At 43.8% G+C, this 16,718-nt stretch overlaps 1 protein-coding gene across 1 annotated transcript in view; it reads left to right on the top strand.

Annotated features, from left to right (window-relative positions):
- The window catches only part of PLCG2 (phospholipase C gamma 2), a 156,476-nt gene extending 148,515 nt beyond the window's left edge, over nucleotides 1–7,961 (top strand). Inside the window, exons 32-33 of the mRNA XM_042918264.1 lie at nucleotides 5,847–6,031; nucleotides 7,211–7,961. Of these exons, the coding sequence (XP_042774198.1) occupies nucleotides 5,847–6,031; nucleotides 7,211–7,253 (228 nt within the window). The 3' untranslated portion in view covers nucleotides 7,254–7,961. The remainder of the gene's footprint in view (nucleotides 1–5,846; nucleotides 6,032–7,210) is intronic.
- The last annotated feature ends 8,757 nt before the right edge of the window (nucleotides 7,962–16,718 follow it).

The raw sequence follows: 16,718 nt of genomic DNA on the forward strand, positions 1-16,718 counted from the left end.
TGGGAGGGGCAGAGAGAGGAGGAGCCACAGAATCAGAAGCAGGCTCCAGGCTCTGAGCTGTCTGCACAGAGCTCTACCCGGGGCTGGAACTCATAAACCATCAAGTCATGACCTGAGCTGAAGTCAGATGCTTAACCAACTGAGCCACCCAGTCACCCCCAAAAAAGATCCATCTTTTATGCTGCCTACAGAAGACTCACTTCAGATGTAATGACACACACAAAGTTAAGGGAATGAAAAAGATACTCCAGGCAAATGGAAGTGAAAAAAAAAAACTGCAATAGCAATACTTCTAAAAAAAAAAAATAGACTAACAAGACAAAGAAGGGCATTATATAATGATCAGAGGATCAATCCAACAAGAGGACATAACAGTTATAAACATCTATGCACCGAACATTGGACAACCTCAATACATAAAGCAGGTATTAACAGACATAAAAGGAGAAATGAACAATAAAATAACAGTAAGGAACTTTAAAACACCACCTAAATCAACGGATTATCCAGACATAAAAAGAGAGAGGAAACAGTGGCTTTGAGTGACACATTAGACCAGATGGACTTAACATATACAGAACATTCCATCCACAACCAGCATAATACACATTCATTTCAGGGGCATGGAACAATCTTCAGGATACATCACATTTTGCGCCATAAAACAAGTCACAATAAATTTAAGAAAACTGAAATCATATCCAACATTTGTTCTTTTCTCTCTCTCTCTTTCTTTTGGTTTATTTTTGGGAGACAGAGCATGAGCAGGGGAGGGGCAGAGAAGAGGGAGGGAGATACAGAATCCCCAACGCAGGGCTCAAAACCATGAGCTGTGAGACCAGGACCTGAGCTGAAGTTGAATGCTCGGGGCGCCTGGGTGGCTCAGTCGGTTAAGTGTCCAACTTCAGCTCAGGTCATGATCTCACACTCCGTGAGTTCGAGCCCCGTGTCGGGCTCTGTGCTAACAGCTCAGAGCCTGGGGCCCGCTTCAGATTCTGTGTCCCTATCTCTGCCCCTCCCCTGCTCATGCTCTGTGTCTCTCTGACTCAAAAATAAATAAAAACATTAAAAAAAAAAACTCTAAAAAAAAAGGTAATTTATTGAAGTTGAATGCTCAACCAACTTAGCCACCCATGCATCCCCCCAACATCTTTTCTGACCACAATAGTATGAAACTAGAAATCAGTTATAAGAAGAAAAAAAACCTGGAATAAACACAACCACATGGAAACTAAATAACCAATGGGTCAACAAAGAAATCAAAGAGGAAATCCGAAAACACCTTGAGACAAATGAAGACGGAAACACAACAGTTCAAAATCTTTGGGATTTAGCAAAAGCAGTTCTAAGAGGGAAATTTATGCCAATACAAGCCTCTACCTCAAGACACACAAAAATCTCAGTCTAAACTTATACCTAAAGGAACTAGAAAAAGAACAAAACACAAAGCCCAAAGTTGATAGAAAGAAAGAAATAATAAAGATCAGAGTAAGACATAAAGACTACAAAAATCGATCAGTGAAACTAAGGCCTGTTTCTTTGAAAAGATAAAATTGATAAGCCTTTAGCCAGATACCTCAAGAATAAAAGAAGACTCAAAATCAGAGAGGGAATGTTATAATGGACACCACAGAGAGATAAAGGATTATAAGAGGCTACTACCAAAAATTATACACCAACAAATTGCACAACCTAGAAGAAACGAATAAATTCCTAGAAACATACAATCTTCCGAGACTGAATAAGAAAACAACAGACAATAGACTGATTCCTTTTAATGAAGTTGAATCAACAATCCAAAAACTCACAACAAACAAAAGCTCAGGACCAGATGGCTTCACAGGTGAATTCTACCAAACATTTAAAAAAGAGTAGTAACCTATCCTTCTCAAACTATTCCAAAAATAGAAGAGGAAGTAATGCTTCAAAATTCCTTCTATGAAGCCAGCATTAATTATCTTGATACCAAAACCAGACACACACACACACACACACACACACACACACACACACACACACACACAAAGGAAATTAGGAAATTACACACCAATATCCCTGAGGAACATAGATGCAAAATCTTCAACAAAATATTATAAAACTGAATTCAACAATACATTAAAAGCACCATTCACCACCAAGTGGGATTTATTTCAGCGATGCAAGGTAATTCACAAATTATCCACAAATCAATCAAAGTAATACATCACATTAATAAAATGAAGGATAAAAATATTATCTTGATACATAAAAAGTATTTGACAAAATTCAACACCCATTAATTACAAAAACTCTCAACAAAGTGGGTCTAGAGGGAACATATGTACCTCAACATAATAAAAGCCATCTATACAAACCCACAACTAACATCATACTCCACAGTGAAAAGCTAAAAGCTTTTCCTCTAAGATCAGGAATAAGACAAGGGTGTCGACTCTTACACAACACAGTACTGGAAGTCCTAGCCACAGCAATGAGACAAGAAAATAAAAGGCGTCTGTGTTAGGGGTGCCTGGGTGGCTCAGACGGTTGAGCGTCCCACTCTGGATTTCATCCTGGGTCCTGACCCTGGGGTCGTGGGATCAAGCCCCACATCAGGCTCCGCACTGAGCATGGAGCCTGCTTGGGATTCTGTCTCTTTCTCCCTCTACCCATCTCCCCTGCTTATTCTTGCTCTCTCTTAAAAAAAAAAAAAAAAAAAGGCATCCAGATTGCTAAGGGAGAAGTACAGCTTTGCAGATGGCATGATACTATATATAGAAAATCCTAGAAACTCCACCAAAAGAAAACCCATTAGAATAAATGAGTTAAGTTGCAAGATACAAAATTAATATATAGAAATCTGTGGTGTTTCTATATACCAATAGCAAACTAACAAAAGGGAAATTAAGAAAACATCCTATTTGCAATTACATCATAAAGAATAAAATATCCAGAAATAAATGTAACCAAGGAGGTGAAAGACCTCTACGCTGAAAGAGTAAGACAATGATGAAAGAAACTGAAGATGACACAATTAGATGGACAGTTACACCACACTCAGATTGGAAGAATACTGTTAAAATGGCCGTACTACCCAAGGCAATCTACATGTTCAGTGCAATCCCTATCAAAATGCCAACAGCATTTTTCACAAAAACTAGAAAGTTGTATGGAACCGCAAAGGACCCTGAATAGCGAAAGCAGTCCTGAGAAAGAACGAAGGTGAAGGTACCACAATCCCAGATCTCAAGATCTACCGCAAAGCTACAATAATCAAAACAGTACGGTACTGGCACAAAAGCAGACACAAAGATCAACAGAACAGAATGGAGAAACCAGAAATAAAACCACACTTTTATGGTCAATTAACCTATGACACAATAGGCAATGATATACAATGGGGAAGATAAAGTCTTTTCAGTAAACGTGTTAAAACTGGACTACTTCCTTACACGATACACAAAAATAAACTGAAAATGAATTAAAGACCTAAATATAAGACTTGAAACCGTAAAACCCCTAAACTCCAGGCAGTAAACTCTTTGGTCGTGGGCCTTAGTGCTATTTTTTCTGGATCTGTCTACTCAGGCAAGGAAAACAAAAGCAAAAATAAACAAGCGGGACTACATCAAACTAAAAAGCTTTTGCACAGCTAAGGAAATTAAAAAACTCGAAAGGCAACCCCTGAATTCATACAACTCAACGGCAAAAAACAGCCTCATTAAAAAATGGGCAGAGGACCTGTACAGACACTTTTCTGAAGAAGACATGCATAGGGCCAACAGACACATGAAAAGATGCCCAACATCGCTAAGCAGGGAAATGCAAGTCAACACCGTAACGAGATACCACCTCACACCTGTCAGAATGAATGACTAGTATCAAAAAACAGAAGGAGCACATGTTGGCAAGAGTTTGGAGAAGAAGAAAGCCTCAGACCGTGTTGGTAGGAATGCAAACTGGTGCAGCCACTGTGGAAACAGTATAGACGTTCCTCAAAAAATTTAAAAAAAAATACCATCCAGTAATCCCACTTCTTGGTATTCATCCAAAGAAGATGAAAACATTAATTGAAAAAGATCTATGCACCCCTGTGTTTATTGTAGCCTTATTTACAAGAACCAAGATATGGAAGCAGCCTAAGTATCATCTACGGATAGATGAATGGATAAAGAAAATATGGTATATGTAGAATGGAATAGTACTGAGCCATAAAAAAGAATGACATCTTGCCATGTGCAGCAACATGGCTGGACCTAGAGGGTATCATGTTACATGAACTAAGTTAGAGAATGACAAATACTATGTGAGGTCGCTTAGATGTAGAGTCTAAAAAACCAAACCAACCGAACAAAATAGAAATAGACTCAAGTATACAGAACTGGTAGCTGCCAGAAGGTGGGGGGTGGGGAGGGAGTCGGAGATGGGCAGAACAGCGGAAGATTAAGAGTACGCGTTTCCAGTTAAAAGTCATGGGGATGAGAAGAACAGCATAGTAAATGTAGTCAATATTGAAATAACTTTGTATGGGGACAGATGGTAACTACACTTACTGTGGTAAGCATTTCCTAATGCGTATATTTGCCAAATCACTATGTTGTACAACTGAAACTAATATAATATTGTAGGTCCAATACGTATTTAAATTAAAATTTTAAATTAAAAATCAGTGAAGTAAAACATCCTCTTTCTCCCATGCTGAAATCCAAACTCCTTCCTGTTACAAGTTTTTTTCTTCGCATAATGGAGGGAACGTTTTGGGTAAGAAAACTGCCAAGTTTAAGGGAAGACCTTGCTTCAGTCATGGCTGGATCCAGGTGTTAATGCAATAACTCTGTTTCCCTCTCTTTTGACTTCATTCCCAACTTTCTGTGTGTCATAGCAAAGGAGTCAGTAGCCACTGGAAACATTCACCACTCTTTCAGCTGATCCCCAAGAAGGGAAAGTTTTGGTTTTTGGTTTGTGTTTTTGTTTTGTTTTGTTTTTTACCAAGAGCACCAACCACAGTCCAATGGATGCTTCTAATTGGCCTGGCTTGGGTCACATGCTCACAGGTGGTGGGCAGAGGGAATGAGACATTGTTACTGGCTAGACCTTGAGTCACATGCCATCCCCGGGGCGGGGGGGGGGGGGGGCATCACCTATGTTCTGTCTTGGTTTTCTGGGGGTGGGGGGCAAGGATAACAGCTTTGAGGTATGATTCATATACCATATAATTCACCCATTTAAGATGGACAATACCCTGATTTTTGCTATATTCACAGAGTTGTGCAACCGTCACCAAGATCAACTTTAGAACACTGTCATCACCCCCAAAAACCACCAGGCAACCACCCCTTTTCTGTCTCTATGAATTTACCCATTCTGGACACTTCATATAAATGGAATCAAGGGCTGTGGTCTTTTGGAACCGGCTTCTTTAACGTTTTCAGGGTTCCTCTGTGTTGTAGTGTGTGACTTTGCTTTTTAAGGGCTTCAGTGATGTGCTGGCTCCCGCTTCCCTTAGGCGGCTCTCCCCCTTCCCTGCTGTGTTCCACGTTAGGCACGCAGCAACTCAGACCCTTTGCGTTCAGGTAGGGACCAGGAGGCCATGCAGAACGCACAGATGTACCTGCCCTGGGATGGGGGGCCAGTGTAAGTTACTACTCCGAGTTTCACAGCAAAGCCACCCTTCCTCGTGAACAAGCGTTTTTCAAACTGCTTGCTTCCACTGGAATAAATGATTGTGAGTTTTGTCTTTGGTGAAAATGGGCCCTGTGTTTTTCTGGGATAATCCCAGCTGCAGACCTTCTGTGCCTCCTGCTCCCTCTCGGCCCTCTATTAAGATGCGGAGCCCCACCCCATCGCTATGTGCTCCTTCCCTCCAGGAAAGTGAAGAGGAACTCTACTCCTCCTGCCGCCAGCTGCGAAGGCGGCAGGAAGAGCTGAACAACCAGCTGTTCCTGTACGACACGCACCAGAATCTGCGCAATGCCAACCGGGATGCCCTCGTGAAAGAGTTCAACGTCAACGAGAACCAGCTCCAGCTGTACCAGGAGAAGTGCAACCGGAGGTAGGCCAGCCGCTCCCCCACCCGCACATCCCCAGGGCACGCGGCGGGGGGGGGGGGGGGGGGGGGGGGGGGGGGGGTCAGGCTTCAGGAAAGCCCCCTCCCACCCCCACCTTTAGAAATCTCTTTGGGGGCGCCTGGGTGGCTCAGTCAGTTAAGTGGTTAAGCGGTTAAGTGGTGAAGCTCCCACTTCGGCTCAGATCGTGATGGTTCGTGCGAGCTCCACGTCGGGCTCTGTGCTGACAGCTCTGGGGGGATCCTGGAGCCTGCTTCAGACTCTGTGTCTCCCTCTCTCTCCGCCCCTCTCCCGCTCGCACGCTCTCATAGAATAAATAGACATTCAAAAAAAGAAAGAAAGGAAGAAAGAAATCCTTTGGTCCCTCCACCCTCCGGATCTTTGCCGTATAAATTCACTTATAGTAATTATCTTATGCCTCTGCACCTTCCCTAAGTCAAATTGTCACCACTAGGAGGAGACGTCGCTCTAATAGTGAAAATTAACTATGACCACTACCTTCTAAATAAAGAACCTTATGAAGTTCGCACCGTCCACTGGTTCTGCACTGGGGCAGAACCCCACCCCCATCCCCAGGGGAGGCTTTGGGTTGTGCTACAGATGGGCTGGGAGGCGGCCAGGTGTGCCTAGTGTCCTGCAGTGTGCCTGACAGTCCTGCTCAACAGAGAACCATCCAGAAGCAAGTGCCAGGAACAGCCCCTAAGGGGAACCAGCGCACAGACTCCTTCCCCATATTTGTTACTCCACCAGCACTGCGGCCCCAGCACAATGCTAGTGAGGAAGGCCAGTTTTAGAGACGTTCCTGTCTTGCCGGGAGGCCCCTCTCCCCCTCCCCCTCCTCCCTTTTTCCCCCCAGTCCCCCTCTCCCCGCCTCTCTCCCCCAGTCCGCCCTCCCCTCTCCCCTCCCCGTCCCCCTCTCTCCCCCCAGTCCCCCTATCCCCCCTCTCTCCCCCAGTCCCCCCTCCCCTCTCTCCCCCCTTCCTGTCCCCCTCTCCCCCCCCTCCCGTCCCCTCTCTCCCCCCTCTCCCTCTCTCCCCCAACTCCCCCTCTCAGCCCTGTTCCATCAGGCCATGGATGCCCTGCAGGGCGTGGACAAAGGTTACACTGTTCCACACATGGCCTGTATCTAAGCCTAACAGATGACTGTGAAATCTGTTTTGTTTCAGGTTAAGAGAGAAGAGAGTTAGCAACAGTAGGTTTTACTCATAGACGCTGGGGAACGCTTGTAAGGGTGTCGTGCCCGTGTGTGCTCACGTGTAGGAGAATGTCCTCTCTTCAGACCCCGGGGACTTGCTAGTCTGTGATGTCTCGTCAAGCCTGGAGTCAAGAGGACACTTTTGAAGACCCACCTGGCATGAGCTGGGTGGGGTGACTTCCTGCTCCTTTCTTCATCTTGGACAATTTCTTAACTTATATTTTCTATAGAGGATCATAAAAACGTGTTTCCTCGTTTTTTGGCCTCTCGTGTTCCCAACCTCCTTGAATAAAAGCGGTGAAAATCTTGATCCATTAGACCTTCTGTGCTCAACCTGTACAGTGAGCAGGACCCTTGTTCCAGCCTCTAAGGACCCAAGTAATTGACTTCCGAGGAAGATGAGCCCGATACGTAAGGAACGAATTAATTAGATTCGGAAAAGGATTGTAACTAAAAGGCAAACGGTTCGGCCTTCCCCTGGGCCCCACGAGTGGCCCTCGCCCCGCTGCACCTCTGCCCGGCTTCTCTGCCCCAGGTCAGCTGACTCAGCTCAGCACCAAAGCCGCAGTGCTCTCGACAGGCCCGCTGCCGTACCGGAGAGGTGGCTGGGGCGTGCGGTCTCTGTTCGTTAGAACAAGCTCCAGTCCGCGGTGGAAACTTGCTCTGGGACTGGCGTTACCAGGGTGGGGGCCCCTTTGATTTAGAAAGTCTGATGGAGAGACCAGAGACCCACTGGAGGCTCGGCCGGCTTCTTACTCACCCCTGCTCTGCCCACTCCCGAGCTGGTTGCACATCTCCATGGGCTACGGATTTTAACAGGTGATCAGAATTCAGCTCTCTGTGTTGTTCCGCTTTGTGGAGCCACGAGCTAAATCTTAAGCTGTAGGAAACTACAGAAAATCCTACACACAGTCATCCCCAAAGAGGCAGACCCACCTGGGACACGAAGACACTCCTCTACATCTTGATAGACAATCGAATGATTTGTACAGTGTGATGATTTAATACGACATTTTAAAGTCAAAGATAGTGTTGAGGTGGACAGTATGACTCAGTCAAGTCACAACTTGGTCAGACTGGGGCGAAGGGTAATTGCAAGGAAAGAATAAGGTGTCAGGAGAGGACACAGGAGCAGCGAGCCTGGTGGATTTACAGGTTGGAGCTGGGTCCCTGAAGCCCATTCAGGCTCAGCAGGCACGTATTCTTGCTGGGAAGTACATTAAAACCGGCCAGGCTCTGTCTCATCAAAAGACCCTATGCCTTCATCCCACGAAAGCTTTTCAGCACTTCAGTGTACCAAGCACTGTCCCCAAGGTCAGGGCTACAATGTAAAAAAAAATTTCTAGAGGTGGGGGGAAAGCCATGGTGACTGCTCGCATGCAACATCTCCGTGAGCTCCTCAAAGACATGCGCTGTACCTTCCCCGAAGCCAGGAGCATAGGTGACAGCAGTCTGAAGGGGTGGGGCGGTTATCTTGCAACACGACCCCGTGATTCCTCCAACTGGAGTTGCCGAATTATTTGGCAGGCAGCAACTGAGCGGAGAACATTCCTGATGGTGGCAAATGGTCCAAGCAACGTTGAATAAAGGCGAGTTGCAAAGGCACTGAGCTCAGTGCTACAGGGTAGGAATTTTCAGACCCTGTAACCTTTCTCCGTGAGCCATTGGCCAGGTGGCCACTGCAGCCTAATTATCGCACCCCTACCCCTACCTCTAGGTCCCTTGTGCCTCCATCATGTCCCCCTTTTTTAGCTCGGGGGTGAGTAAAAGACATAAACCTTTCCACTTCACTCCAGTTTAAAGTCTAGATCCCCATTCTGCTTAAAATGGCTTTTCTGCTAGTGCGTCAAAGAAATGAAGACCGGGCGGCCCAGAAGGAAGAAACAAAGCATCTTTTCAGCTGCTGCCGGGTAAAATCCATAGCCAGCCACACCCAGAGAGAGACAGCAGCCACGTGAAGTGAGGGATATGCTATAAACGATGCTGGGAAGAACTCTTTCCCTCAAACCGTCTCCTCCTAGGCACTACCATGACTTGGATGCACCATTAGAGAGCATTTGCTTTGGCTTCCCCATTCTTTCCTTAACAGAGTAACACATAAATCTCACTGAGAGAGGCGATACTAGGATTCTCACAGGAAAGACACAGAGAAGGGAAGGGCACAGGTGACATCACTGCTCTTCCCCTCGTCTGCCCAGATGCCACATAATCTAAGTATAAATTATCCAGCCGAGACTGGGGCTGGCCGGTCATGGAGTCAGTACAGCCAGTGCAGGCTGAGCAGAGCAGCGACAGGAGCATCCGGAGAGACAGCGGCAGCAGGACGGACCCGAACCACGAGTGCGCACGTGTGCTGTTGTTTGACCATGTCTCTGGGTTTATCGTTTACTTAGAGTGGCACTTCTGTTGCGTGGAAAGATAAAGGGGGGATATGCTGGTTACATCATTAGAGCTGGGGACGCTCAGGCGGTACGAAGTTAAATCATTTCTCTGCTGCGAAACCTGGATATTCTAGCGTGCACAGTTAAGAGGGGTGGAGAATATCACACTTCCCAAATTAGATCTCCGAGCCCTTTTGCGAAGGGATATTTCATGGGAGCTAATGCAAAGTGCAACACATTTGAGGGCCATCTAAAAGGCAGCCGGCGACAGAATCTAATAATTGATGTACTTTAAAGACTTAGTGAAATAAAATCTAAATTTAAGCCCCCAAGGCCAATGGTCTTGACACTGGGCTCGCCTTACCCCCCAAATGTCTACCAAGCTTTCCAAGACATACACAGGCTCAAATAGTTTGAGGGGATCAATTGTCAGATCCTTACCTTCCTATTCTGCTCTTATGACTCATCTGACTCAGAAGATGCCCTTTTCTCTCCTCACAAAAGAAAACCTCTTTCCCCACAGTCTTAAACGGGAGAGCACGACTCAAGGTAGAAAATTCAAAATACGAGTGTTCGGAAAGTGAAAGCCTCTTAACAATAGGGTACAAATCCGTCTGTGATTCGGGTGGCTCTCAATTCTTTCATTTCAATAAATTTAAAGGAACACCCAAGATTTCTTCGGGATTTTCGCATGTAATTCCGAAGGACTTGGAAGAATTCAGCTATCATGCTATCGCAAATCTCCTTCTGTTACCTGTCTCCTTATCTATGCAAAAAAGGATCGCCACCACTTCCATATATAAAATTGGTAAGGGGGAACAGAATGGATATTGTGGCCATTGTAACAAAGGTAACACTCATCTATGCAGCAACGAAATGACTCAGGGGTGGGGGGCAAAGCTTTTAACATTAAGTGATACATTGCCAATGAAATTTTACTAAGTGTAATAATTTACTAAAATTTGTACGTTTATTGATCAAGTTCAATCCAAAAGAAAGTTTCAAATACACAGAGCTTTATGACTATAGGATATTATCTAACTTTGTTACAAATATGCAAACAACCAACATAAAAAGACAGAAATCATTAGGGGAGCCCAGGTGCTCAGTCGGTTAAGCATCCAACTCTTGATCTCAGCTCAGGTCTTGATATCATCAGGGTCACAAGTTCAAGCCCGCATTAGGTTCTGTGCTGGGCATAAAGCCTACTGAAGCCTACTTTAAAAAAAAGTATACGTATGTTTACGTGTATGTCTCATTAGGCTAAAATGTTGAGGGGCGCCTGGCTCAGTCAGTTAAGCGTCCAACTTTAGCTCAGGTCACGATCTCGCTGTCCGTGGGTTCGAGCTCCACGTTGGGCTCTGGGCTGATGGCTCGGAGCCTGGGGCCTGCTTCCCATTCTGTGTCTCCCTCTCTCTCTGCCCCTCCCCTGTTCATGCTCTGTCTCTGTCTCAAAATAAGTAAAAAAAAAAAAAAAAAATTTAAAAAATTTTTTTAAATGTTGAAGGGAAATAGAATAAAAATGCAAATTCAAGGAGTAAAAAGTATGGTGTTTCCTACCGTTAAAAATTGCCTTATTCATGTGATTTTTTGAACGGGTGACAGTACCTATCAACTACTATATTTAGAGCCTCTAAACTTAGAGGAATGTAACCATTTTATGTAAAGATGCAGTATCTACAATCCATTGGCAACTTAGATCCTTTCCAACTATTTATGACGGACAATTTTAGCCAACAGTGTAGAAATGTGCAGGGGGATACTCAGATTTACAAAATTCACTGGAGCGGTCTCTGAGCCATCAATTTTAAGATGCTTGATCTAAGGCCACTAAATGACACATTGCACTTAGAACGAAGAAGGATGGCTAAAGGGGGCCTTAGTCCTTTTAACTTTTAAGTGAATGAAGTTAACTTTCAACTTGGGTGACCGCTAACTTTTTTCAGACAATCCTAAAAAGCCACACCCTGGCCAACGGAAAGTTAAATAGATTAAGAAATACGCAGAATGACAAAACTGGCATTTGAAAAACATTTAAAGATTTGTCTCAGGCCCTTTCCTTTCTGAAATATTTTCTGCTCAAAGAGACCCTGCTTCAGTGACCCTGTCTCTCAGAAATTTCCACATTTCTTATTTTCCAATAGGCTTTTAAAAGCTACATTTGTAAACTTGTTTTTCATTATTAAAGCATAATTTATTTTTTATATAAACAGTGTACTTGTGTGTACATAAAAAATCATGTGAATGAGTCACGCAAATACTGGCTATTGTTAATGTGAAAATTAAATGGCTGTATTGCATTTTTAAAAAATAAAAATTTGGTCTAAGTGAATACAGCAATCTGCTCAGGACCTTTTTTTTTTTTTCCTTAATTCTATTCACTTTTCTCCTCCCCTATAATACAGTAAACACTTCAGCCATGAGATAGGTACAATGATCATTTTTTAAAATGTGTTTTTCTAACCTGTTACACTTTTCTCTAGGTTACTGATCTATCTTCCTTACAGCAAAAAATCACTCCATGTAAAAACCCAAGTTTATACAAGACCAGTCAGTCTTTGGAAGAATATTTGGTGTTAAAGGGACAGTGAGCACCTGTATGAGCACCTGTACTTCTAAACTAAGTGACAGGGCATGTTAGGATTATCAGTCATTCTATTTTCTTGCCAAGGATGCATGGTGCACAGGACACCATGTTGTATATCCTAAGATTGTCCTACTCCCAACCCTTAGCCACTGATTGCATTAGTCACACTCATCCAAAAACTTAAGAACAGCCTATGTCAAACCCCTGCATTTTTTTTTCTTTTTAAAAGAACTTTTGATTTGGCCTACTTTTATTCATTTATTTTTAAAGTATAATTTATTGCTAAGCTAGCTAACATACAATGTATACAATGTGCTCTTGGTTTTGGGACTAGATTCCCATGATTCACTGCTTACAGACAACACCCAGTGCTCATCCCAACAAGGGCCCTCCTCAATGCCCATCACCCATTTCCCCCTTTCCCCTCCCCCCATCAACCCTGTTTGTTCTGTGTAAAGAATCTCTTATGGTTTGCTTCCCTCTCTGTTTGAAACTATTTTTTTCCTTTCCCTTCCCTGTCTGCTGTTAAGTTTCTCAGATTCCATATGAGTGACACATACAATATCTGTCTTTCTCTGACTGACTTATTTCACTTAGCATAATACCCTCCAGTTCCATCCACATTGTTGCAAATGGCAAGATTTCATTCTTTCTCATTGCCAAGTAGTATTCCATTGTATATATAAACCACATCTTCTTCATCCATTCATCAGGTGATGGACATGTGGGCTCTTCCCATAATTTGGCTATTGTTGAAAGTGCTGCTAGAAACATTGGGGTACATGTGCCCCTAGAAATCAGAACTCCTGTATCCTTTGGATAAATTCCTAGTAGAATTACCCTATGACCCTATGACTACGAGCACTATTTTTAATTTTTTGAGGAACCTCCACACTGTTTTCCAGAGCGGCTAAACCAGTTTGCATTCCCGCCCACAGTGCAAGAGGGTTCCCGTTTCTCCACATCCTCTCCAACATCTACAGTCTCCTGATTTAGCTACTCTGACCGGCGTGAGGTGGTATCTCAGTGTGGTTTTGATTTGTATTTCCTCGATGAGGAGTGACGTTGAGCATCATTTCATGTGCCTGTTGACCATCTGGATGTCTTCTTTGGAAAAGTGTCTATTCATGTCTTCTGCCCATTTCTTCAATGGATTATTTGTTGGTTTTTCTTTTGCTGCGTCCCAAAGGGTTTGGGCTTTTTCTGCATCTATTGACAGGATCAAATGCTGGTTTAGGCTGTTGTGTTTTCATTGTCATTTGCTTCCATATGTTTTTTAATTTCTTCTTTAATTGCCTGGTTGACCCATTCATTCTTTAGCAGAATGTTCTTTAACCTCCATGCATTTGGAGGCTTTACAAAATTTTTCTTGATTTCTGGTTGGTTTCAAGTTTCACAGCATTGTGATCTGAAAATATGCATGGTATGACCTTAATTCTTTTATATTTATTGAGGGCTGTTTTGCAACTCAGTATGTGATCTATTTTTGAGATTGTTCTGTGTGCACTCGAGAAGAATGTGTATTCTGCTGCTTTTGGATGAAAAGTTCTGAATATATCTGTCAAGTCCATCTGGTCCGGTGTATCATTCAAGGTCATTGTTTCTTTATTGATTTTCTGCCTAGATGATCTGTCCATTGCTGTGAGTATTAAATTCTCCTACAATTACTGTATTGTTATCAGTAAGATTGCTTATGTTTGTGATTAGCTGATTTATATATTTGGGTTCTTTCAAGTCGGGGCATAAACATTTACAACTGTTAGTTCTTCTTGATGGATAGACCCCTTAATTATGATATAATGCCCTTCTTCATCTCTTGTTATAGTCTTTGGTTTAAAATCTCGTTTGATTTAAGTATGGCTGCTCCAGCTTTCTTCTGACATCTAGTAACACGATAGATGGTTCTGCATCCCCTCACTTTCAATCTTCAGGGGTTCTCAGGTCTAAAATGAGTCTCTTGTTGACAGCATATAGATGGATCTTGGTTTTCTATCCATTCTGATACCCTATGTATTTTGGTTGGAGCATTTAGTCCATTTTCATTCAGAGTGATTACTGAAAGATACGGATTTAGGGTCATTGTGTTATCTGTACGTTTCATTCTTTCTCGTGCTTGTGGTGATGTCTCTGGTCCCTTGCAGGGTTCCACTCACAGAGTCCCCCTTAGGATCTCCTGCAGGGCTGGTTTAGTGGTCACGAACTCCTTGATTTTTGTTTGCCTGGGAAAACTCTCATCTCTCTTTCTATTCTGAATGACAGCCTTGCTGGATAAGGGATTCTTGGCTGCGTATTTTTCCTATTCAGCACATTGACTATTTCTTGCCACTCCCTTCTGGCCTGCCAACTTTCAGTGGACAGGTCTGCTACTACCCTTATGTGTCTCCCTTGTAGGTTAAGGCCCGTTTGTCCCTAGCTGCTTTCACAATTCTCTCTTTACCTTTGTATTTTGCCAGTTTCACTATGATATGTCATGGTGTTGGCCTGTTTGTGTTGACTGTGAAGGGAGTTCTCTGTGCCTCCTGGTATTGGCACGCTTGAGAAACAATGGGGCGTAAGGACAGACAAGGTCTCTTCCCTCATGAATCTTAACTCTAGTGGAGGAAGACATCAAACAAACTAATAACTAGATAAGGTAACATCAGCACGGCAAGACTTTGATGGCATGATTTTACCAGGCCCCAGTCCAGAGTAAGTCCCACAACCCTGATTCATCACTCCTAAGGCCGTTTAACAAGCTAGAAATTGGTTCTGTCTCCATTTTTTTCCGTTCTCAGGTCCGTGGCCCAGGGAGGTTTTTCTCTTGTACAAATACAGTGCTACACTTCCACAGCCTCTCTTTCTCTTCTTTTTGTCCCTCCACAGAAGAGGATCCCACCCCCAGAGCCTATGCCACACATTTTATCTCTCCCAGTTTGCAATCCCACACCTATGGCCCACCAAGTTGTCCCCGTGGGCCCCTGGAGATGTTTCTGTCACTCTGCAGCCCAGATTCCTGAAATTCTAATAGTCAATATTGCTGTGTTTGAGGGACGAGGGAACTTCAGGCCCCCTCCTTCTCCACTATGACGACTCCTCCCTCCACTGCATTTAGAAGATGAACAAGGAGGGGCGCCTGGGTGGCTCGGTCGGTTAAGCGGCCGACTTCAGCTCAGGTCATGATCTCACAGTTCGTGAGTTTGAGCCCCGCGTCGGGCTCTGTGCCGACAGCTCAGAGCCCGCAGCCCGCTTCGGATTCTGTGTCTCCCTCTGTCTGCCCCTCCACTGCTTGCACTCTGTGTCTCGCATTGTCTCAAAAATAAATAAACATTAAAAAAAGTCTTTAGAAGATGAACAAGGAGTAGCAAAAAGCAAAGTCAAAGAACTGCTAACGTATCCTTTGTTGCTAGAACTCTCATAAAAATATAAAATGAACACATGGCAAAAATTTATGTAACTCATAAATTAACAAGGAAACCAGTGTTGCTACCGATTCTAAGAATTCAAAGGACGATACAGACATAGGCTATCAGATGGTCAGGTCACCTGACTCTACACGTCACATTGCAGCTCAGATGAATGTTGTCCACAGCCATGCAAATTATGTCCAGTGGAGATTCAAGTGCTCACTGCCTATGGGTACCAACCAGTTTTTCCAGGTTTGTATCGATTAAGCAAGTTTATTTAGCACCACCAATGGACATGAAACCTGACCCGCCCACCTTATACCACACACAAAAATGAAGTCTAATTAAGACGACACATGAAAATGTAAAGCATAAGAGGAGCCTGGGTGGCTTGGTCGGTTGAGCATCGGACTCTTGATTTCAGCTCAGGTCCTGATCTCACAGTTCAGGGGATGGAGCCCCGAATCGGGCTCTGCACTGACAGTGCAGGGCCTACGTGGGATTCTCTCTCTCCTTCTCTCTCTCTGCCCTTCCCCTGCTTGAGTGCTCTCTCTCTCTCTCTCTCTCTCTCTCTCTCTCTCAAAGTAAATAAACTTTAAAAAAAGTAAAAGATAAAACAATAACATTTCTAGAAGGTATTCACAGCCTTGGAGAGAGAAAAGCTGCTTTGGCAAAGCAGCCAAAGCACCAACCCTCAAGGAAGACCACTGAATTAGTCTCCACTGAAGTTGACGACCCGTGTTCATCCGGAGATGCAATCAGAAAAGCAGAAAGGGCAGCCACAGGACAGAAGACGGTATTTGCAGTAACACAACTGACAAAGAACCTCAGTCACAAGAGGACTCCATCCCTCCAAACCAGTAAGAAAAAGATAATTTATTAGGAAAAAAAAAGGGCATGTAGCAAAAGAACAAAACGGAATAACAGAAATTAGAAGGACACACAGGAAACCGTAGGATATTTGTAAGATGGGCTAGAATAAGCGGATGAAACAGAATGGGGTATAACACATAAACAGAACATGGACACATTTGAACACTATTGTTTGAAGAAAGCAGAATGCAGAGCAAAGCACATCCACTGATACCATTTAAATGAAGTTTTAAAACTACACACAGAACAGGATTC

Source organism: Panthera leo, chromosome E2 (assembly GCF_018350215.1).
Source record: "Panthera leo isolate Ple1 chromosome E2, P.leo_Ple1_pat1.1, whole genome shotgun sequence".
NCBI classification, from domain to species: domain Eukaryota; kingdom Metazoa; phylum Chordata; class Mammalia; order Carnivora; family Felidae; genus Panthera; species Panthera leo.